General features: G+C 42.2%; 1 protein-coding gene across 3 annotated transcripts in view; it reads left to right on the top strand.

The window, feature by feature from the left end:
* PCSK5 (proprotein convertase subtilisin/kexin type 5) overlaps positions 1–22,685 on the top strand; it is a 436,496-nt gene that overhangs the window by 313,525 nt on the left and 100,286 nt on the right. For all 3 annotated transcript variants that reach the window (XM_008515633.2, XM_008515632.2, XM_070590114.1), the window contains exons 21-24: positions 8,905–9,007; positions 15,289–15,425; positions 20,085–20,291; positions 21,391–21,459. In XM_008515633.2, coding sequence (XP_008513855.2) covers positions 8,905–9,007; positions 15,289–15,425; positions 20,085–20,291; positions 21,391–21,459 — 516 coding nt within the window. The remainder of the gene's footprint in view (positions 1–8,904; positions 9,008–15,288; positions 15,426–20,084; positions 20,292–21,390; positions 21,460–22,685) is intronic.

Here is a 22,685-nt window from a genome sequence, read left to right as displayed (position 1 = left end):
CCAGTCACTAAGGGACTGCAGTATTCTGGGTGCCATCTCCATTCAGACCTGTCACTAGACAAACCAGCAGATCTCTTAGAAGACAGTGTTTACCGCCTGTGGACGAGCAGTGTTAGTGATGACCCCATGAAAGACTAAATTGTCAATTACCGGCTACAGTGCAGATGGAGCCCTAGGCTTTGGAATGCAACTTCCTTCTCTTTCCAGGAGCTTCTCTTTTCTCTTAATTGGCAACTAGGCTGCAGTGTTTTAGCACCAGCAGGCAGGGCTTGAGGAAAGACTGAGGGAGTGTGGGAGAGGAAAGGTGAGGTCAGCACTTTCGGTGTGTTGATGCAGAGGAAGAGAGGGAGGGGCATTTGAGGATGTTCCCTCCCATGGGGCACTGGAGTGGGGGAAGTGACAGTAGGGATACTTGGAAGGGCTTAAGAATAAGCTACAAAAAGTGGTGAGGGAGGTTCTTTTGGTCACCACAGAAATGAAAGAGGATGATAACAAGCCTCATCCTGGTGCCTGTGTTCCAGGTCTTACACCATCACAGGGAACAGTTAGATTGTTTCAGGCAACTTGGGAAGGACTTTGGGCTTTAACCCATCCACGTACAAGGACCCTTGTTTAGTTCAAAAGTGTCAGGAAGTCTCGGTGAGCCAGACTCCCGGTAGTTCCACCAGCCATCTGCATCACCTCCAAAGTGAAAGGAAGTGATAGAGCTTTTAGGGCCTGATAGCACCACACTCACTCAGGGGTGCACATGTCTCGATGCAAAATAACCAATACCCTCCCACAGATAAGAGAAATACAATGAGTTTTACTTGAGCCAGAGTGAGGATTATAACCTGGGAAGGCCTTAGAAAACGTTTCAGAGAAGCATGGTTTTCAATACAGTCTTATATCTTTTTAGAACAAAGAACATACATTAAACACACCCAGGATACATATTCATCAAGGTTTCAAAGAGATATTTAGTTGCAAATTAGCAGGTCAATATGACCGTGATGTCAGGAAAGGGACTAATCCAGCATTACCAATACGACTTTACCAATAGGGCGTAGGAAGGCAAGTATGCATTCTTAAGAGTGCAGGCTTTACTCTAATGGTGAAGCAGATGGACAGTGTATGTTTGATAGGCCATAAGTCTGGCTTTTTAGTTCAAGTCAAATCAGTTTTGAACCCAAAAAGTTACCCCATATTCCTCAACATGTGAAAATCTCTTCTCGCATGCAAGCTCTGTCTTTTCAAGTCGTTCCCTTTGTCAGTGTCTCCCAAGTGTGACCTGCCTCAGGTAATCAGTGATGTTTTCTAAAAGGTAAGTGAGTTATTCTCTCAAATTATGGTCACTTACTTCTGTCATCATGTATTGAGCCCCACATGCTACAGCCCAAGGAAGGTCGTCTGCCTGCCGCGAGACAAGGCAATAGTCAAGAGGCAAGGTAGTAGGAGAGAAAGGGTTTTATTATAGCTTTTTAGCAAGGGAGAAGATGGCTGGCCAACGTCTGAAAGAACCATCTTACAGAACAAAGACTACAGGCCCGTTATATAGGAGGCTGGTCTGCGGGTGGGGAAGGCATCTGATCTCTGGGTGAAGGCAGACATCTGGTCCTAGTTCCTAATAATCTTTTGTTTTACTGGAAATACATCAGCGACCAGAGCAACACCCTATACCCAGATCTTTCCGTTGTCATTGATGATGTCTCTCAGCATAGACTCTCTGCCCCAGGGGTCATCGCATGCCTAAAGAACTCAAAAGAACAAAGTTATCAACTTATCACAGCTAGGAGGGGCTGTATAATCTACAGAGCATGCATATCTCCTGGAGGGTGCCTATCCAGCTGGGTTAGTTAACCAGGTCATTCAAAGTAACAATATGATTTCTTTTCCACACTATGGCTTCCCTTATGCCAACCTTGTGATGAGCTGGTATCACACATCTCCCCTCCCTGTGAGCGCACCAGGTACTGTACAATTTCCCCCATGACAGCAGTCCCTCTGTAGCCACAAATGGTGCGAACTTTGGGGGGTAAAATCTTATGTCTGAGGAGTAGGGGGATTGAGTGCACTAGAGAACCTGTAGAAATTCTAGGCTCATTTACAAGAATAGTAAAGACCGCCCACCAAATTAAGAGAATGTCGAGAAATTTTACACACCTCAAATGGGCAATAAATGGATTTCCATCTACCACCCTGCTTACTGGAAAGTGTTCATGATTCTCCTCATCCACAGAGTCAACAATAGGTTTTGTCAATCTATTTTGTTTAATTACAGATAAGAATAACATTCACGCCTCTTGTCTTGCCTTGTGTCTGGTCTTGCAACCAGTGTTCAGTGCCTTTTTATTTTTAGCATCCTTTAGCTAGGACTTAGAGTGATTTTTTCGCTAACATAGAAGCAATGCAAGATTCTCTTAATTGAGGAAAAGATATACAGGAATCAATCCATCTGTATTAGATTTTCATGTAAATTGAGGGACCGTAGAGAAGTTACTATCATTCTGGTTACAAGCTATCTCTGACGAGTCAGTTTATTTTATTTTCAGACAGCAGTTAAGCAAGATAGAAAATCCCTGTCCAGAATTCCAACCAATTATTTTATTCATTCAAAAAAACATTTTTGAGTTCCTCTTAGGAACTTCTAATCTAGTGGACAAAACAAACTACTTATAAAATCTCAATTCGATAATAGAAGTGCCTTTTAATAAATGGTGGCCATTTTATCAGGGAAGATAAATTTGGAGGGTATATTCAGTCACTGAGTAAATCTGCTTTGTGCAATACAACTGCTCAAAGTTCGTTTGTTTTCACAGTGAATTCCTTTTTGATATCCTTACCTCACCAAATGCCTTAGACGAGGCATGTGCTCAGTTCTTTCTTTTTATAAATAGCAAAGCTACTTGGAACACCAAAAGGGGAAATGAATCCATACCAGGGAAATATTGCAGAAAGAGCATGGGTGTAGGCTCAGACACACCTGGGTCATAGCCCAACGCTGTCACTTACCTAGTTGAATGAATTTATGCAAGTTTTTTGATCTCTCTGACCCTCAGTTTCTCATTATAAAAGGGGCTGTTGTCTGAATTACACATTACATTGAACAGCACTTGTAATATGGTAGGTGTCAATGAATGGGAGCTTGTGCGGTTGCTACATGACCACTATATTCACTTTGGATACATTGTTTTAGCAGCCTGACTGTGGAGGGGACTAAACAACAGTGGAAGCTAAAAGGATCAACTCTTGATTCCTTGCTCGTTGAACAACATTCAGGCCAAAGGAAGCTAAACATTTGCAAGTGTGTTGGATCCACAATTTACGATCCATCCTTTTGGCAGGGATGCCAACCCATGGGGGTGCCAGAGTAGCGTTTCAGAATATCTGCATAAACTACACAGATGAATGCCAGAGCCTGAGAATGAAAAAGCAATGGGACCAGGAAGGATAAGTCTTGTCAATCAGAAAATCCTGTGGGGGAGGAAAGGAAGTCTTTGAGAGGACCAGATAGAGAAGGTGGCCCCCAGAAACCTCTAGGCTGTAGAAGCGGAACTCTCCTTCTAGGTGCTTGATATTCATTCTGCCTTTGTAGATCCTGATGAAAAGAAAAAACACAGCGTTCCATCTTCCAGACATCTCCATTATCACAAGCTTTATCCATTTATCTCCATCGTCACAGGAGGTTTCCCAAGCCTCAGGTCAACAAACTGGCTCCCTAAGATGGTTTGTACTCTTTGGACCCATCTCCAAAAACAGACAATCCTGAGTTTTTTGGTTAAAATTATGTATTGGCCTGCTGGGGCAAAAGCTCATCATGTAGGCTGTTTTTTTTTGTGACAAAATATACATAACACAAAATTTACCATTTTAACCATTATTAGTGTACAGTTCTATGGCATTAATTACATTCACGTTGTGGTGCAACCATCACCACCACCCATCTCCAGAACTTTTTCACCTCCCCCAAAGGAAACTTTATTCATTAAGCAGTGACTCCCCATTTTCCCTCTCCCCAGCCCCTGGCAACCTTCATTTTACTTTCTGTCCTACTGAATTTGACTATTCCAGGTAACTCATATAAATGGAATCATACAATATTTGTTCTTTTGTGACTGATTTATTTCTAAGAGCATAACATTTTCAGGGTTCATCCACATTGTAGCGTGTGTCAGAATTTCCTTCCTTTTTAAGAATGAATAATTGTGTGGACTTTTAAGTGAAGATGTTGCAATCTCAGTTGATGGCCTCACACTTTGAGCCTTGCTATAAAACTTCACACTTAATGAGGCCTTAAAAACAGAATTATTTCATTAGTATATAACTAGTTGAAAGTGTTACTGAACACTTTTTGTGGTTGGTGGAAAGTAATAAATATCTGGATTTCTTTTCCTGAAAACTGTCTTCACACAGTGGTATCTTAAGCTGGAAACTAGGTATTGGCATCCTTACAAAGAGATAGTATTGTTTGATCGGCACCTATAGTTGTAGAGACATTCAGGAAAGTCAGAGTCTATGATTCCTGGCATCTGAGTGATATGGCACATAAACAAAGATCTACAGATAATTCAGTACCCCAAGGGTGTTCACGGAAATAACCAGATATGGCTAACGTCTCACCAAATGTTCCTCCCATCTTTTCTTACTCACCCTTGCTTCTCTTAATCACCCTTGCTAAAAATTGTTTGGAACTCACATCATAATCTATCTATTTATGTGCATATTAATTCACTTAGTTTATAGATTTTTTTAAATATTACAACAAATTTGGCTCTAATCAATAAAGAAATACTACAAGGTACAAAAGAAAGCATAGCATTTCTGCAGAAGAAATGAAGCTCTTCTGATCATGTAAGTGTAAAAAATAGTATTATGTGGGTCTCAACCATGTTTAGTAGCTGTGGATGATGTAATAAAGGTTTACCTGTTCTGGATGACGTCATAAAGTTTGTTTATAACAGACTTGTCGACACAAACACGTTCTGCAATGTTATCAAGAGGTGGAACAAGCAGAGTAAGCCACTTACTTGTAAATTTTTAAATCTACAAGTATTCATTTTTAAGCTATGTCCTCAACTGCTGAGACATTATTCCTCCCCTATTTCCTCAGTGTCCTTTGAACTATTATAGGAGGAGATGAGAAAGAAACTAAAAGGAGAATGAAACATTTTTGATCACAGGAGAAAGATAATTTGAACGTGATAATAATGACTGAAGACAGCAGAAAGAAGAGCTTGTAGAATGAGGTGGAGAACAAAATATTGACCCCTGAAGTCTGTGCTAAAAGTGATTTTTTCTAAGAATTTTGTATATCACGCCTGTCATAAACATTCAGCTTCATTGTGCAATGAAGACAGATGACAAGAATTTGCTGCTCCAACAACCGAAAAAAAAGCAACTTCACTATGTCCTTGGAATCTGGTTTCTTTGGTTTCAGATGTGTAGTGGAAAACTTGTGCCTGCAAGGGCTGGGGGCAGTTGTTTATGTAACTAATTGGACATCTACATAAATATGAACATCGGGGAGGATCCTTCTATTCTCATCTGTTCTAAAGCCAGAGCTTGCTCTACAGTTAAGAGGCGTGCAGACTTGAAAGAGATACACAGTTAAGCTGTCCTATGCCGACTCTCTTACATAAGCTCCAAGGTTATGAGGTTTTCTCCATTTTGTTTCCAAATGTTAGGAGGGAGAAACATGTTTTAAGAATCACTTATCAGGGAAGAAAAATGCTTGGGAAGGTTTTCGGTTGGGGAGAAATTTGTAGATCAGAGGATGATGGGAGATGTCAAGAAAAGATTGAAGCCAGAGAGACTGGTGGAGAAATATCCTAAGGAAAGATTAAGAGCATTAGTTGGAGAGTTGACAACGGCCAGGAAGAGAGGTTCCTTTCTCAGAGACAGAAGACGAGCGAAAAGTCAAGAAGACAGAGAGGAATTTTGACACTGAGAAAAAGGATGCTGGGGAAACTCAGTATCTGATCAGAAAATTAGGTAGAAGGGGTGGAACTTAGGTCTTGGGAAGGTTGGGCCTAGCCTAAGTGAAGAATGCAAGAGGAAGCTAGACAGATGCATGAAAGGGTGACCAAGCAGCCTAGGGCGCCACCTGGCGTGAGGTAGACTCATAGGAGGGCATAAGGAGATTGTGTTTGGAGGGCGTATTTGAAATCTTGGCGATGAGGCAATTCCTAGTGATGACTATATCCAAGATGGCATTTTGTGGGTGGGAATAGAGGCCATTATAGTTGAGCAGATGAAGGCCAAGGTATCAGTGCCACCTACTGGCCTATGGTAGCCAATGAGGAGGCACACAAGAGATACAGAGAATTTAAAATGTACATAGTAGTATCTGAATAACCCTTGCTTGCTCTAGCCATGTATCATCTGTACTCACAAAGCAGATCTGAGTGTGGACATGGTATAACTCTCGGAACCATCTAAGTAGCTGAGCAAGGTGTATTTAGTTTAAAATCCTACCCTTGCATTGATTCTAATACATCACGGAGACTAAGGTGGATGGATATCAGGAGATGGGAGAACCAAACCACTGCGTCAGTTCCTATAGGCACAGATGCCAAGGCAAGGTAATAGTCTTTGCTTCTAGGTCTACCAGAGTCCTGTGTATGTCCTCACATTTCTGTTTTAAACTTTAATCTAGACTGTCTGAGGAAGTCAAAGGCACCCCGCAGCATTTCAATTACAACTATCACTTTATAAATCACCTTCTCAAAAATCTTTGAGAACCCAAGAGTAGGACGTTTTTAATTTGTATATCTCTACATCTTACCTTGTACCTGGTACGTAGATGTTCAAAAAATACCCATGGAATGAGTGAATGAATAAGTTGTGCTCTCTAGCATCCTACATTTCTCTGGAATACCCTTTCTTTGGGTTTAGAAGTTTCTGTGAGCCTCTCCCATTCCTGTTCCACTCAGCGCACATCTTTTTGAAAGATACATAGCTATCATCTTCCTACCAGGTCTTCCCTGGATCTTCTGCTCTTTATCTTGCCGGTGCCTGGCCTGATAATCATACTGCTCAACTGGCTGTGCCTCCTATGGCAAAAGTGGAAGACATTACAGCAAGGGCAATAATTAAGAGGCAGAATGGGAGAGCTCGAATAAATAAAAAGAAGTCTGCATAAATATGATGCCTATATTGAGCGAGACAATCCCAACCTAAAATCAGCACTCCTACTAGACAGAAGTCTCAGCCTTTCTCTGCCTTGGCACTGCTGATGGCCAAGAATGCAACTACTGTCTAACATCTTTCTGTGAATTAGTAAACGGCGCCCCCTACAGAGTCAGAGGCAGCTAACACCAGAGTGCATGGCTTAGTGAGATGAACACGGGCTGATTTCTGCCTCCACTTGACCATCTGGGCTGCATCTTGTGCAGGAACAACTTGCACATTTGCATTCTTTGCCCCTGCTGGTTACTCACTCTTTTGAGTCTAGGGCTCCTGGGAGTCGCTCCTGAGCTAAGAACCACAATCTTATTCTAAAAGTTACGTATCAGATTCCTGGTCCACACTCTACCTTGGCAACAATTGGAAGACGCGGAAGAGCAGAGTCTAGGATGTGTGGGGTGTGCCACTGTTAGATATGCGCATTGCTCTAACATGTACTTTCCCCCTTTAGTTAACAAAACTAATAGAATAACTCTACATACATGAAAGGCTTTTTCTGCTATGTAAGGACAAACTCTAGCTGCCTCTTCATTTTCATTTTTGTGGTTTACTGCTAGCAAGTGGAAGATTTACAAATATAAGGTTGACCTTATTCAACTGCACTTGTTCAGTAAACTATGGGAAAAGCCAGAGGGGTGGACTTCCTCCATTTCTCACCAATCAAGTCTATGCTTCCAGGGCTTTTTTCAGTACAACTACAATAAATCAGGCAGTGAATCTTAGACCTCAGTAAGACCGCTTGATTAAACCATGGGCAAGTAACTGCTACCTTACCACTGTGGCTGGATCTCAGATTGACAATGTTGAGACATGCTTTCAGGGCTGCGAAAGTTAGGTGTGGGGTAGCGGGCAGGTGAAGGCTGTGACTCTGCTGAAATCTGAAACTATATTTTCTGAGCAGTTTCCAAACCAAACAAAATAGCTGTTTGTATGAAACTGAAGAAACTTGTCAGTTTCTTCTAAGACAAAGGGAGGAGAGGATGAGTGTAATGTGAGTAGTGGGTTGAATTCCATGAGTAGGGACCCATCATTGGATTATCACCTTCAATGAGGTTGGCCTCTCTCCATCACCTTTGCTGTTGGAGTAACTTCTTAAATGTTCACAAGAAGTTTGCGGAGCTGGACTAACTTCTGTGGAAAAGTCTCATATGTGTTTTTCCTTGGGAAAGATAAACTTTCCAATTAAATGAAGAATTCTCTGGCTATCTCTTCATTGTTACTCTTTCATGGGGAGATGCAGCTCACGTTTGTCAAATGTCAGCCAAGCTTCAACCACTCTTGACTAGTAACCACCATCCCCCAGAGTGGTGGGACAAGATCTGGGTGGGTCCTGCTTTTTGTTTGACTTGAACCAAGGCTATACCTGGGGTCTCTGAGGGCCAAGAGCCCGCAGCCTTTAACAGGAAAGTCAGTAGGAGCTTAGGAAAGGGGCCCTGTGGGAAGCTCTCCTTGGCGTCTTTCTACTTATAAAATCTGTAGCACATGTTGACTAAATCCATAATTATGTCATTGCCTCACAACTTTTTGAGGTTCCAACTTCTGGGACCCCTGGGAGAGGAGTAGTTGTTATTATAAGGTCAGGATTCAAGACTGGCAACGGAAGCCATTCAAGGTCTCTTCTCTCTGTGTTGTCTCCATTCCTTTTAAGCAGCCACAGAGAGATCTGGCTGCTCTCAGACTGACAGCGCAGGCAGCATTGCCATGTAGAAATGAGATAAACAGCTATATTTTGTTCCCTAGGAGAATACATTGACGAGCATGGCCACTGCCAGATCTGTGACGCCTCCTGTGCCAAGTGCTGGGGGCCAACCCAGGAAGACTGCACTGGCTGCCCTGTCACAAGGTGAGTGGCCTCTCAGTATCTCCTGGGGTTGGGAGCTCATGGGTTGCAGGATGGAGAGAGGAGGTGCTTACCGCCTTAGAGGCACCCCTTGGGTCTGCAGGAAAAAGAATCAAACTTCTTCCTGAGACACAGAAACCCTCCATGGTGTGGCCACAGCCCAGCTCTGTAGCATTTTCTCTCCATGATGTCCAGTACCCGCTGCAAGAATCAGTTCCCAAGACACTAGAAAGGCTTTCTCATCTATGAAGATGGTAGCGACTTTGATGGCTGGAATCTCATCCCTTTCTGCACACGCATCCCTCAACCGTCATCTCCATCTGCTGACAAAATAGTTACTCATATTTCCAGAGTTAGTTCAAGGGTGAACTGTTCTATGAAGGCATCTTTGACCTCTTCCCAGTGGAATTACCCTTCCCTCTTCGTGTTCCCCTGTGCTCTATATAAACTTCCATAGGAGCACCTGTGACATTGTAAGATGTTCATTTACAAATCTCTCTTTGTTATGCTGTAAGCCCGTTGAAGTACTCATCTTTGTATCTCCATTACCTATCCCAGTACTAGGAAAATAGTAGGCACTCAATAAATGTTTGATAGCTGAATGAATGAGGGAATAGCAGGTATCCGAATGGGGTGAGCATCTCTGCTAATATACCAGGAATTTCTAATGACGAGAGTTGGGAACGTGATGTATTTTCAGTCAACATTCCTCTGATTCTAGCACTTAGTGTTTGTTGACTGACAGTGTTTGAATGAATGGCCTCGTCACTGCTCTGCTAAATACATGGGAAGCAGGGTCTCCCCCAAGACCAGTATGACATGGCTGCTCCAGTGGCAGGTCAATCTCTAGGATGGTTGTTCCCTTTGCCTTGCACAACAGTCATTTCATCTAATTCTTCCTCAGGACTGTAATATCCTGAGAAGGAATTTGTCTCTTTATTCCTCCACGGTGATCAACACATAGTAATAATTCAATAAATGTGTGTTTTATTGAACTTGATAAGGTCTGTGATCAATATCTGGGGCTTGGCTTTCCAAATGGCTCCCTCAGAAAGAGAAAGAAAGAAGGAAGGAAGAAAAGACGCAAATGAACAGTCTTAAAAATTGTCAATGCTAACCGTGATAACATTTTCCAAGCGTCTCTTTAAGATATCTATGCCTTTATTTATTTATTTATTTGGTGAGGAAGAATGGCCTTGAGCTAACATCTGTTGCCAATCTTCTTCTATTTTGTCTGTGGGACACTGCCACAGCACGTCTTAATGAGTAGGCATCAGGTCGTCTTGATGAGATGGCATAATGTGTAGGGCTGTGCCCAGGATCCGAACCCACAAACCCCAGGCTGCTGAAGCAGATTGCATGTAAATTTAACCTCTATGCCACTGAGCTGGGTCCAATATCTGTGCCTTTAAATATTGAATTTGTTTTAAAGCAGCTTCAGAGCATACTATTAGAAACAGAGAGCATTCCAAAAGTGGATTCTGTTTCTCCTCTAACACCTCATCATAACAACAATCAAATCCCTTTGTGTGTTTGGATATCTTTGAATTAAGGGAATATCTTAGCATTTGTTTAATAAGGCAGCTACCATCATTCAAAGGACATTGCAGAAGTGAGAAAAATATTTTACTCAGCAGGCTCAGCAGAAGTGAGAAAAATATTTTACTACCATAAATGGCCATTTAAAAGAATTTAAGCCCATTGGTACAGGATCAGAGGTACACTTTCTGGGCTATTTAGGTAGTTTAACTTGTTTAAGTAGTCCTTTAGATTTTGAAGAAAGAAAAGCATATATGTGGATCTCGAACCAGAGTGTCCTCCTAAGGAAATCTTGTTCCCCAAGAATAATTTTCTTCTCATCTTCCTGAGCACTCCACTTCTTTCCCCATCTCTCTTCCCTGATTATCTGCATTTTCCTGGAACAGGGCCGAGAAAATGAGGAGAAAGAAACTATTTTGAAAGATGGTCATGTTGACTTATTAGTTCTTGAAAGGGCAGCAAAGTCTTTTCCTTAGTACTTTCTTCAGTGGAATTGGATCCATTCAAGACAGTGTTGAGCACCTGCTTGATGTCAGGTCTGAGTTAGGTGCAAGGTCCAGAAATTCTTACAGGTGACTCAGGAGGGCAAAGACAAGGGATGGTGAAGCACTCAGGGACAAGCATAGTGGGGTGGCTTTAACGCCCTAGACCTGAAGCAAAAGCTTCAACCGTAGAAGCAGGGATGCCTGACAGAAACTGGAGCGGTAGGAGACAGCCCCTCCAGAACCGTGGAAGGAGGAAGCAGAGTTGTGGCTCTGGGAGGAATAAATACCCCAGCATCTCTCTCCTCCCTCCCTCAGATCTCCTGCTGGTGTTTCCCCTTGTCTGAAACTAACTAGAGGCCAACGGGAAACACAACTTACAAGTGAGCAAAGTGAGCTTGGAGCTACAGTCCCAAGTGGGCACACCTCCAGGACCCAGCACGAAAGAGAATGGTGGAAATGGACCTGGGGCAGAGTAAGGGGTGAGGGGAGATGGATAATAACCAGGAGAGTGGGTCTCTCTGAGTTTCTTCCTATTCTCAAACCTTCGGATATCTCTAGTCTTGGTAGAGTAAAGATCATCCCTAAAGGAGTTTCTACCTGGGAGAGGAATGTTAACATTTAACTTATAGGTTTGTCTCAAAACAATATTGTAGAGCAGTAAATTAATGGAGATACAGCTGAAATAAGAGTAGCCATGTGTCGATAACTGTTGAAATTGAGTGATGAATACATGGGGATGGTCTTGTATATATGTTTAAATTTTTCCATCATAAAATAAAAAAAAAATTTACCCTGAAATTGTTGTAAAAGAAGTCAAAATTTTAAAAGCCCTCTCTTCATCTTCCATTTTTCCTTGTACATTTGCATACACCCTTGGGTTTAGCTCCTTAAAGATGATTGAAAACTTGGAAGAATTATGTGCCCCCTTTGCCACAGCTAACCCGTATACTCTGCAATGCTGTGGTCCTCATAACTTCCCGATTCAGTCCTAAAGGAGTTACAGACTCAACGACCTAATTAAAAACTTTTAAAATGTCCCTCTGTTCTGACCCACCCTCAAATGTTTTATTTGATCTGTTTTGATGAATTCAGGAAAAAAGACTTTTCGCCAGATTTCATTCTGTTACAACATTTTAATGTACCAAGAAATTACATTAAGTGGCCTTGTGATGACTTTAGGTGGGCCAAACCAACTACCAGCACAAAGTACCAGCTAACCCTGACGTGCCATCTCTTCCAGTCCAGTTCACATCACACACAGCCTGGGGTTCCTGGAATATTCAGCGCCAATGTCAAGAAAAGCACCTCTGCCCAGCTCTTTAGCACTTGGTTCTGCCACTTTCTTCCTTTTCATGAGCCCCGTTGGAGGCGGAATGGTTCGCTGCTTATGAAAATGCCAAGAGCACGGGTGCCTTGAGGAGAGAAGTGCTTCTCCTGTAGAGATTAGCTTGCCCGAGTGTCTCAGAAATCCACAAATTGGAAGACAGGTGGGCCCAGAGATGGCTTGAGTCGTCTTTAAAGAAAATTTTCATCAGTCCCCTGAAGCCCAGAGCAAGGGATCTATCCTCTTCCAGTAGGGAAGGTTTGTTAGTGTTCGTGGAAATCCATGCCACTCGAAGTGGTACTTTTCTTCAAGTTCCTTGGCAATTTTTCTTGAGGCGGATGGAAGGGGGTGAAGGGAATAATATAATTCAGTGCCTTCACTTAAGCTTGACTGGTTTCCCTATCTTTTGATCTTTAGAAAGAATCATGTTCTTACGAAAACTGGGTATGTCACCCAGGTTTTCCTTAGTGTAGAAGTGAAGGGAGGTGTTTAAATAAAGCACACTTATGTGCTTGTACTTCTTTAAAATCAGGCACTCAAGTAAGAAAGGCGGCCCCTTTGCTACATAAGCATGGCGGTATTACAAAATCTGTTTCACCCTGACACACCCCCAATTTCTGGATGGTTTTAAATGGTTCCCATCCTTGAGGGTATTAGATCGCCTTTCTCAAGAGAAATAATTTCCCTCTAAACCAATCTGTCATCTATTTCTATAAATAACAAAATGATGTTGTACTTTCCATTCCTTTCCGACTGAATTTAGTAAGAAAACGAACCCTCACAAGTAAACATGCCCCATTCTCCTTTTCAGCAGAGCTACGAGGAGCTTCCTTGTTTAAAAACCTCAGAAAGCTCTTACGCAGTTTTTCTTAAAGAGGCTTTTGTTTTGTTTTTGTTTTTTAACTAGCCACATCCCAATTATTCCTTGAAAAGTCTTCTAGCTCAGAAACCAGAGCCAGGGTGCGGCCGGGATATTCCCTGTTGGCATTAGCGCCATCAGCGAAAAGTCTGGGCTGGACGCAAAGTCATCTCATTATCCGCCGTGGCGCAGGGATCTGTTTTGACGTGGACAACCAGATGGGCGTGTGTCTCTTTAGGGCTGGGACTCCATGCTCTGCAGTGGGCCAAAGGGATTGTTTGCTCCAGGAGTGCTGGGTGTGGTGACCAGAACCTGAGGGGCTGAGATGCCAAGAAGAGGTGGCCTTTTGTCTTGTGTTGTTGGCTTTAACCCCATTCTGTTTCCAGCAGATGCAAACGACACAGACTTTCAGGGTGGGAAGGAGATGGAAGACCTAAGCAACACACCCTTCAAGATGCCTTGCCCCCACCCCAATTTCGTCCAAACCTGGAATTAAGATGCCTTTCCCCAGTTTAGGGCTGGCCCCAGCTCTGGAAACAGTGGGATTTAGACAAGCCAGTGCCACGCCAGGAGCAAGCTGTGCAAAGCCCACACCTGCCTTCCATGTGATGTCGGGCCTGAGTGGAGAGAGGTGGGAGAGAGAGAAGGAAGCCCTGCCTTTGTCTGCAGGCCTCAGCTCTCCCAGGCCAGGATGCCGGCAGTATGCCCTCGGGGGCACGTGTGTACTACATGCTCAATTAACTTCAGAACTGATACAATAACTACTATTCTAAAGAAGACACCAATTTGGCACCACCTGCATTACTTAGGAATAATTTCGCGAATTCCACAGTAATCTAGACTGTCAGCGAACAGAAGGTGGAACAGCGGTTCTCAAAGTGTGTTCTCTAGATTGACAGCATGAGCATCACCCAGGAATTTGTCAAAAATCCAAATTCTCAGCTCTCTGCCCCCAAGACCCACTGAATTAGGAATTGTGGGGGTGCAGACCCCAGCTCACTTCATCTATTCACATTACCTATCTGACTCTTGCACTTGGCAAAGAGTTTGCATTTTTCTGAGCAAAGTTCTTGGATACAATTTACTTAGTCTCATTTGCTCTTGGGGTTAGTTTGCAAGGGAAAAAAAGAAGCAAAACTATGAAAATATTAACAATGGCATTATGATAGATATTGTATGTGTATAAAATCAAAAGTTTTAGAAGCCCAAATGCTAATTTATCTGCAGTGTCCTTGTAGTTGATTGCAAACATGGTCAGAAAAGAGAGACTGTGGTACATCAGGAAACACTTGCAAAAATGACGCTCAAAATCAGAGTTCACTGATTACTTGCCACACGCACAGGCCAAGTTTATAAGTAGCACCTAAACTACTTCAAGAGCCCTTGGAGTCGACATTTCCCTTGTGAAGTATGGGTATGCTGACAACTAAAAGAAGGGTATTTTCTCCAAGGCCCCTGGATTCAAAAGCCCATTCGGGGGCTGGCATAGTGATTAAGTTCATGCACTCAGCTTCGGCAGCCCAGGGTTCATAGGTTCAGATCCTGGGTGCACACCTACACACCACTCATCAAGCCATGCAGTGGTGGCATCCCACGTACAAAATAGAGGAAGATCGGCACAGATGTTAGCTCATGACAATCTTCCTCAAGCAAAAAGAGGAAGATTGGCAACAGATGTTAGCTCAGGGCCATTCTTCCTCACCAAAAAAAAAAAAAAAAAGCCCATTCAGTGTCTTAAAAGGTCAAGACCTCCATCTGACCATTGGCTGGGTTTGGCTGGGGCCTACAATATGGATTTAATCCCTGCAGGCACCAGTTAGCTTGTTTGGAAGCAGAATCAAGACTACATCCCCAGCCAGTTACTGGCAGGCCTGCTGTTGGGTCCAAACCTCAGGGCAAGGATGGGTATGTGACTAATATTCCACACGTTCTACGATGATCAGTCCCAGACATTCCCCTTGTTTCTGGAACAATGAAACCAAGTCTGTGCAGCAAAACACGAACACCACATGTTCTATACTTAAGATTATTCCAGAAAGTCACCCTTACAAACTCTAAAAGTCTGCTTTTCCTCTAGGATTTTTGATGATGGCCGCTGCATTTTGAACTGTCCCCCAGGCAAATTTGAATTTAAGAGCCAATGCCATCCATGCCACTACACCTGCCGAGAATGCCGAGGAAACGAGCCTTCCAACTGCACCTCCTGTGGAGTCGGTGAGGGAGTCTGCTGCTCGCTCGTCCTTCCTTGTTCAAACCTGTTTTCCCGCTGAAGCGTATTTTGTTTGACTCAGAAGCTTCATCTCTGGGGACGAGGGCTTGAGATTAGACAGCTGTCCATTAGAGAGTGTGTACAACCTTGACGTTTCTGCCTGTTGTCAGGATACAAGTTCACGTTATTGTGGACACAGACTCGCTGCCCCCGAGGAGATGCAGAGAAGCTAAGAGATGTCTTTCTAGAGAAAGAGAAAGAAAGGGTGGGCAAACATGATGCAGACACAAAGTAGACAGTAAAGCTAAGACTGGTTGAGGTAAAAGTGAAAAGCCAGGAAATTAAGGCAGACTCGTTCAGTCTTTAAGAGAAATATCTTAATAGAGTCTGTGACAGTGTCTCCTCAGCCCTGAGCTATGCCATTTAGAAGTTGTCAGAGCCCTGTGGGAACAAAGTAATAGTTTCAAAACACAAATATGACCTTTTCTGTCCTAGTGTTAACAACTCTAAAAGTTTCTGCTGTCATTGCATTATATTCCGTGATCTCAAAGGTCCTCTGTGGTCTGACCCTTGACTCCTCTCCAGCATCCCTTCACATGCCTGTCCTCCACTTTGACTTCATGTGGGACAGAGTCACATTTTATTTGAACTACGTGATATTTTTAAAATTTGAACCAAACTTACAAATTGGAAAATTTCAAATAAAACCTGAGTTTTCTGTTTCTCTTGAAAACTTGGAAGATCTGACAACACTGGGCCTACATTCTCCAAATGGTTGAATGGAGATCAGAGGAGGCTGCTTTCCATTTCTCCATAGTACCCACCACTCCCAGTTGTCTCACAGATCCTGAGGCTGTTAGTTACCATGGCCGTGATGCTTACATGGTTTTTCTGGTGGGAGAGAATTATTTATCTTTATTCTTTCTTATAATAAAACCAAAAAAGTGAAGAACAAATTGAGAGTGTCATGCATTTGCAGAAAAATGGGAGATAACACATTTCTTTGCATAAATTAAAAGTTTCTTATGTAAACAAAGTATATCTATGTCAAATATCTCTAGCCTGTTCATTCTGTTCCTTTCCTCATCTGTAAGATGATGATGATGATTGCCTCCTCTTAGGATTATTATGAAAGTTAAATGAGATAAAATAGTAAAGCACTTAGAACAGGACCGGGCACATAGGAAGCACTCTTATCTATTCTTCTTATTATCGCTGTTACTACTGTTATTGCTTGTACCTGCTTGCTCCTGTGGGCATTTGAATAATAAACCAGTCACTTCACCTCTTTCTGTCTCTCCCTGTTTGTAAAAAAAGGGAGCATAGACAACGCGGCATCCAAAATCTCTTTCACATTTAGAACACACTACATCTTCATCCGTAGTACAAAATTAAGGAATAGCTTGGATGCTAAACAAATGTCTGAAATGTTCTAGGCATCCCACAACCAGTTGGACCAATCCACACATAAAATGTTTTGATAATTCTTCTGTATTTTCTGTTGGAAAGTATGTGTTTAATCCATTATCTTCACAAAAATTTATTGTGCCCCTTCCATGTACAAGTTACTATACGTAGTTGCCATGGAAAATGCAATAAATGATAGCATGATACTTGCTTCAAGGAGTTTACAGTCTGAAGGAGGGGTGTGTCCTCATGTTATAAAACAAGAAGACATTAAAGACCAAATGGATAGCAGGAATCCAGCTGCAGGTCAGAGAAGAAACATCACTTTCAGCTGTAGTGAGCAGAGGAGGCTTCCTGGAGAGGGTGTCATTGAGAAGCTCTGATTAGCAGGGTCTCTCCTATTAAGAGAACGATGTCCTAGTTTATGTATTAGCACAGCTATAATACATGCGACAGGGCTAAAGAAACTGGAGGATTGAATGGATGTAGTTCCACATCAACAGGCTTTAATAAAAGGCTGGGAATCCTCTGGAAAAGACTAGGGAGTCCCTTCTACACCCGTAAGCCTCTTCCATCAGTTTGTAGAAATGTTGCCCCTTGCTTAATTGTCATTTTGTTAAGATTTAGGTCTGAATTCTTTTGGAAATGCAGCTCTCCAATAATGTTGGTGAAGATTCGCTCTAAATTCTCTTCCAGATTTATCCTCTACCAAAGCTAAATTTTACCAATCACATAACACTACAGTAAGCAAAAGGGTGAAGTAAGCTTCAAATTTACTTTCAGAGTCCCTCAGCCTTTCTTTCCTTCATCCCTTCCAGCAATCCTTTTCCGCTCATGCCTTCCACCCTCATCCTTCCTTTCCTCCTGCAGACATCTGAGGTCTTCACATTGGTCTGCCTTCTCTTCTAACAAAAGCAGCTGCCAAGAAATTCTCTGAAAATGGTTAATTACTCTTCACTATAAATGAAATCCAACCTGAACCTCTTTTGGAGTTCTTTACATTTTAACTCTTGTCTCATATTATCACATGGAAGAGTTGGCACCTAATAAAAATATCAACCCTTCTTCTACTAGAACCAGCGTCTCCTTCAGATCATTACAATAATTTAAATTCCAAAATCTGGGCAAGTAGTCAAAAACTTATGCATGGTATTTAAATCAATGGGGTGTCCAAATTATCAGCCAAAACTGAGTGAGCTGCCATACTCCTCAGGCTATTAGGATATGACCAAATCTTGGTGTAATCCTGGATTAAATCTGTAGGAAAAGTGGGCCATAGTCAAGGCATATAAACGACCTCCTTTTGCAGGGTTGGTGTATTTTAAAGACCAAGACCCTTCAAATTTCTGTCCTTCAAATCCAAATTATAATACCTAAAGGGGTCCAACTAATAAAGCCATAGCTGAAAGATAAAAATGGATTGGAGAACACTTCGTCTGATATCTGAACCCATCATTATTAATTTTTAAGATTGTTGATCCAGTTGGACATGTTGGAAAAGTAAGAACATTGCCAAATATTAATTCACTCGCTCGCAGAAAGTCATTCATTCACTCACCAAATATGCACTTAGAACTCACTATAGGCCAAGCTGCCCCCAGCCTCTGCAGCCTGAGTTGATGTCATGTAAAGGTGTGACTGCTGGATGGAGGAGGGGGGAAGCTTCTCCCTGCTCTCCCTCAGATCTTCCTACCTACGGCTAAGAAGTTTGCCCTCTGAAAGACAGGATCCTTTCTGAATGAGTCTTGGTGCAAATGAGTTTTTCTAGGGTTCCATAAAGTGCCTGAGAAGAACACAACTTGGAAGGTTGATCCTCTGTGGGTTTCTGAGACTCCAGGTTCCACCAAATCAGGGTTTTGTGCTCCACAACATTGACCTACAGCTGTAAAACCCCCAAATGCACATTACATCCTTCCAACACTCTCCTTCCCTTAGAGGATAATGCTCTTTTAAGTCAAGCTTGGAGACAGCAGACACTGTTCCTCCCACCTCTATGGAAGCCCTCTTTATTTTCTCTGTCCCATGGAACCAGCAGACTTCCAGCATGAAATCACAAACAGAAAAGAGGTAGCTTCAGAGCCATAATCCAAGGGTGTGCTCTTTAAGTTATATTTGAACTAGGGCTTTAATTAAATAAGAAACATTAGGTTAGACCATTTGAGAGCACCAAGTTTATGGGCAAAAAAAATAGTCAAATGTTGGCAATTTCATGGGGTTCGATCTAATATTATACTGACTTTCAGTTTCTACACTTGAAACATGGGGTTAGTACTATCTTTATCCACAAATTCAGCAGCCTTATATCTTGAAGTTCAGTGGTTCTGGATCTTCATGTGGTAGGTCACGTGCTGAGTGAACACTGGACCCCAGTCATTTCGGGTAACACAGATCGGCTGCTCTTCAGAGGCAGGGGCACCTGAGAGACCTGAAGAAGATGTATACCCTAAACACAGCTGGCACGAACAAAATCTCCAGCAGGGTGGGGGTCAGAGACCTCTAGGTGCATCTATTTTAATCCTGTTTATATACATGTGTATATATATATATATATATTTGTAACTGATCATAATCCTTTTTCATTATTTGTGATAGTTTGTAATTGATTAGCATTTTCCATTCCTTCCAGGAACAAATTCCCATAGTCTCCCACGGCGGGGTACCGCTGATTCTTTCCTCGTAGAGTCCAATGTTGACAGAGGCTCAGGAACTTTCAGGAGTCAGAGAGGTGTGCTTGGTCTCACGCTTCAGTAGGCTGTCGTTATAGGAATTGGCAGCTGTGCCAATTAGATGGTTACACAAGCGAGCGATTTTGATAACAGAATTCAAAATCATTCTAAAAGATAGCGCTGTCATAAAAACGTGTCTGTTAGCAATCATTTGTTTATTCTCATGGGATCTCTGTAGCCCCTAAGTCTGCTAGCTTCCACAGACATGGAAAGGAGCCCTTGGGAAAGTTCCCCACATTCTGACTTGAGTTGTCCACAAAGCATGGTAGGTGCTTTTGCAGTGACATCCCAGATAGTAGTTGCTATTCACTTATATACAAAATATTGGAAAATGATTTCCTACAAGCAAAACTTTTCAACTACAAGTATAAAGATATTGTACTTTTCATTAAATCCATTCTTATGCTCCTGGTCCCCTTGGAGACAAAGCACTCGGTTATATCTTTTTAAAATAAAACATCTGAGGTTATATTAGCTTCATGGTTAATGTGGTACATTTTCCCTCTTTTGCTTGCCCCTCTGTGTGTTCAGATAAGCATGGCCAGGAGCGCTTCCTGTACCAGGGGGAGTGTTGGGAGAGCTGCCCAGCGGGCCACTACCCTGCCAAGGGGCATGCCTGCCTGCCTTGCCCAGACAACTGTGAGCTTTGCCACAGCGCACACATCTGCACACAATGCGTGAGCGGCTACTTCATGGTGCCCACCAACCACACCTGCCAGAAGGTAGAGTGTGGACCAGGTAAGGCTGCTCTGGGGCCACTGCCCTGTACCAGGAGGCGGCATGAGGAGCTGTACCCCTGGATGTCCCGGAGACTGGAATTGCCTTTCTGGCTTTAATGTCGGCATCTGGGGATGACTTTGTGTGACTCTATATGTCAAGTGGGGACAGTGAAAGCTGCCCCTCTTTCTTCCCCCACACAGCTTTTCTTGGGGTTCCCCCAGACACAATCCAAGGACACAGGGATGCAGCTAATCACATAGAAAGTGATCTTGAGTGCAGGGTTTGTGGGCAGGGTATAGTGGAGAGAAAATTACATTAGAATCCAAAAGTCCTGGTCAACAATTTTCTCTTTCCGAATTACTAGTATGAGACGCTGAGCAAAATTAATCTAATTTCTTCATGCCTTCGTTTCTTCATTTGTGAAAGGGAGAGTATAGCACCAAGATGGTTTCTGTGAGAAGCCACTTAAAATCAGCCTTCCTAAAGCTACTTGGAAATATTAAAATGTTCTGTGAATCACATGTGTTATTGTTATTGCCCAGTTCCTTATCTTATATGGGAAGAGGAAGATTAAAAAACAGCACTTACAGCTTTTGTTATCTCCCATATAAGAATCTTGCAGACTTTTTCTACTCTGTATCAGAATTATGCCTGGTCTGGTGCTGAAGAGAGCTCCCAGATGTTTCTAGAGTAATTAATACATTCATTCCTTTTTCTTCTTAATGTCTAATAATGTATTGTAGGATTTAAAACTTTTTAAAAAAGTGTTTAAGAGGACTGATAAAAAGAGACAGAGCTTCATCATTTATATACCCAAGTCCGTATTCCCAGAAGCAGAATTTATTTAATAAATAAAATCTACCAGCTTGACTTCAAAAGTAGTTGCATGGCAGAGTCCAACTTTGTTCTATTTGTACCCAAACTGATTCAATCTATTAAATTAATAGAAGGAGATAAAAACATGCGTGATATGTATATTCTCAAGGATAGTTTTGGGTTTCATAATTCCTCTATGATTTGCCTGAAAATAAGCTATGCACCCACATATATTCATAGCAATTCATGTGTCTCCACTCAGTTAAAATTAATTGTGTTTTCCACTCCTCTCACTATATAGGTGAAGTCCAAGACCCAGACTATGAAGAATGCGTGCCTTGTGAAGAAGGATGCCTGGGGTGCAGCTTGGGTATGTCATCTTCCTTTATTACTCAAAAACTTGAAATAGCTGTATCCTTTTCCGCACATCCTCATGCTGTCACTGCTTCAGTAGGAACTTTTGTCATTGTTGTCACCATCAGTGTCATCATCAACATCCATTAAGTAGGCTCACTCCTATTCAAACAAGGTCACAGTGAGAGACTGTCCCTTTTGAGACAATGGATAGGTCACTTGACCCAGTGAAACTCAAGTTTAGGAAAGGACATCTTTTCCTCTGGCTGTTAGCTAGTTGGCAGGGGATACCTATAGCAACATGTTTCAGGGTGCCTGGGACTCAGCCTCTCCTTAGCTTCTCAAGGTGACAAATTTGAAGATGATCAATGGTGGGAGAGAAATAAACTCAAGCAAAGAAATGTCTAATTACTCTAACTCAGTATGTGAAACACAAAAGCTTGTCAGGAGATTGGGAACTTTTCTTTGCAAAAATGATCTATTGCTTGGAAACTAAAACAGTCATTTGAGAAGGAAGCAATATGGTGATAGTACAGTTTGAAATCCCTATCAAACAATGAAAAGCACGTGTCAGTCTTCCATGTAATTCTCTAAATCAAACCATTGGCTCTTCCTTTCTTCCCTTCTCACACTTATGGTTCTCCTGTGGAGGGGGTGAGAGGGACAGTCTGTAGCACACAGCACCATTGGATTGGACATTAAATGAAAACTAGGGAGGCCACCAAGTTCCCAGAATGTAGGTTAATGTAAATTTCGGCTAGATATTGAAAATAATTAGCACTTGGGTCTGTGGATCTTTGGAAGGAAACTAACCTAAATTAAAGATGGATGGAATAATTTCTCTTCATGGAGTTTTCCTGAAGCCCTGTGGTTGGTTAATCCATGCTTCTAAAACTTTATTGTGCACACAAATCGTATTGGGGATTTATTAAAATGCAGATTCTGATTCATGGGTCTAGGGTGGGGACTGAGAATTTGCATTTCTAACAAGCTGCCAACAAAGCCAATGTTTCAGGAAACACTCATGAAATTGCAAGGGGTTAGACTGTGCCAGGGCTAATTGAACATTTTATTGACTTTACTTAATGGATTTCCTTAATTCTTAAATATTGTACATGAATTATAATTTATCTGAGGGTTGTCACCATCTCTCTCTGTCTTAAATGGAAAAGATATATTTTCTACAATGTCTGTAACTACAAAATAGAGTTTTTAGGAGCTTGAATACCATTCCCCCATTGT

This window comes from Equus przewalskii, chromosome 22 (assembly GCF_037783145.1).
Source record: "Equus przewalskii isolate Varuska chromosome 22, EquPr2, whole genome shotgun sequence".
Taxonomy (NCBI): domain Eukaryota; kingdom Metazoa; phylum Chordata; class Mammalia; order Perissodactyla; family Equidae; genus Equus; species Equus przewalskii.
This window is presented reverse-complemented; position numbering and strand designations above follow the sequence as displayed.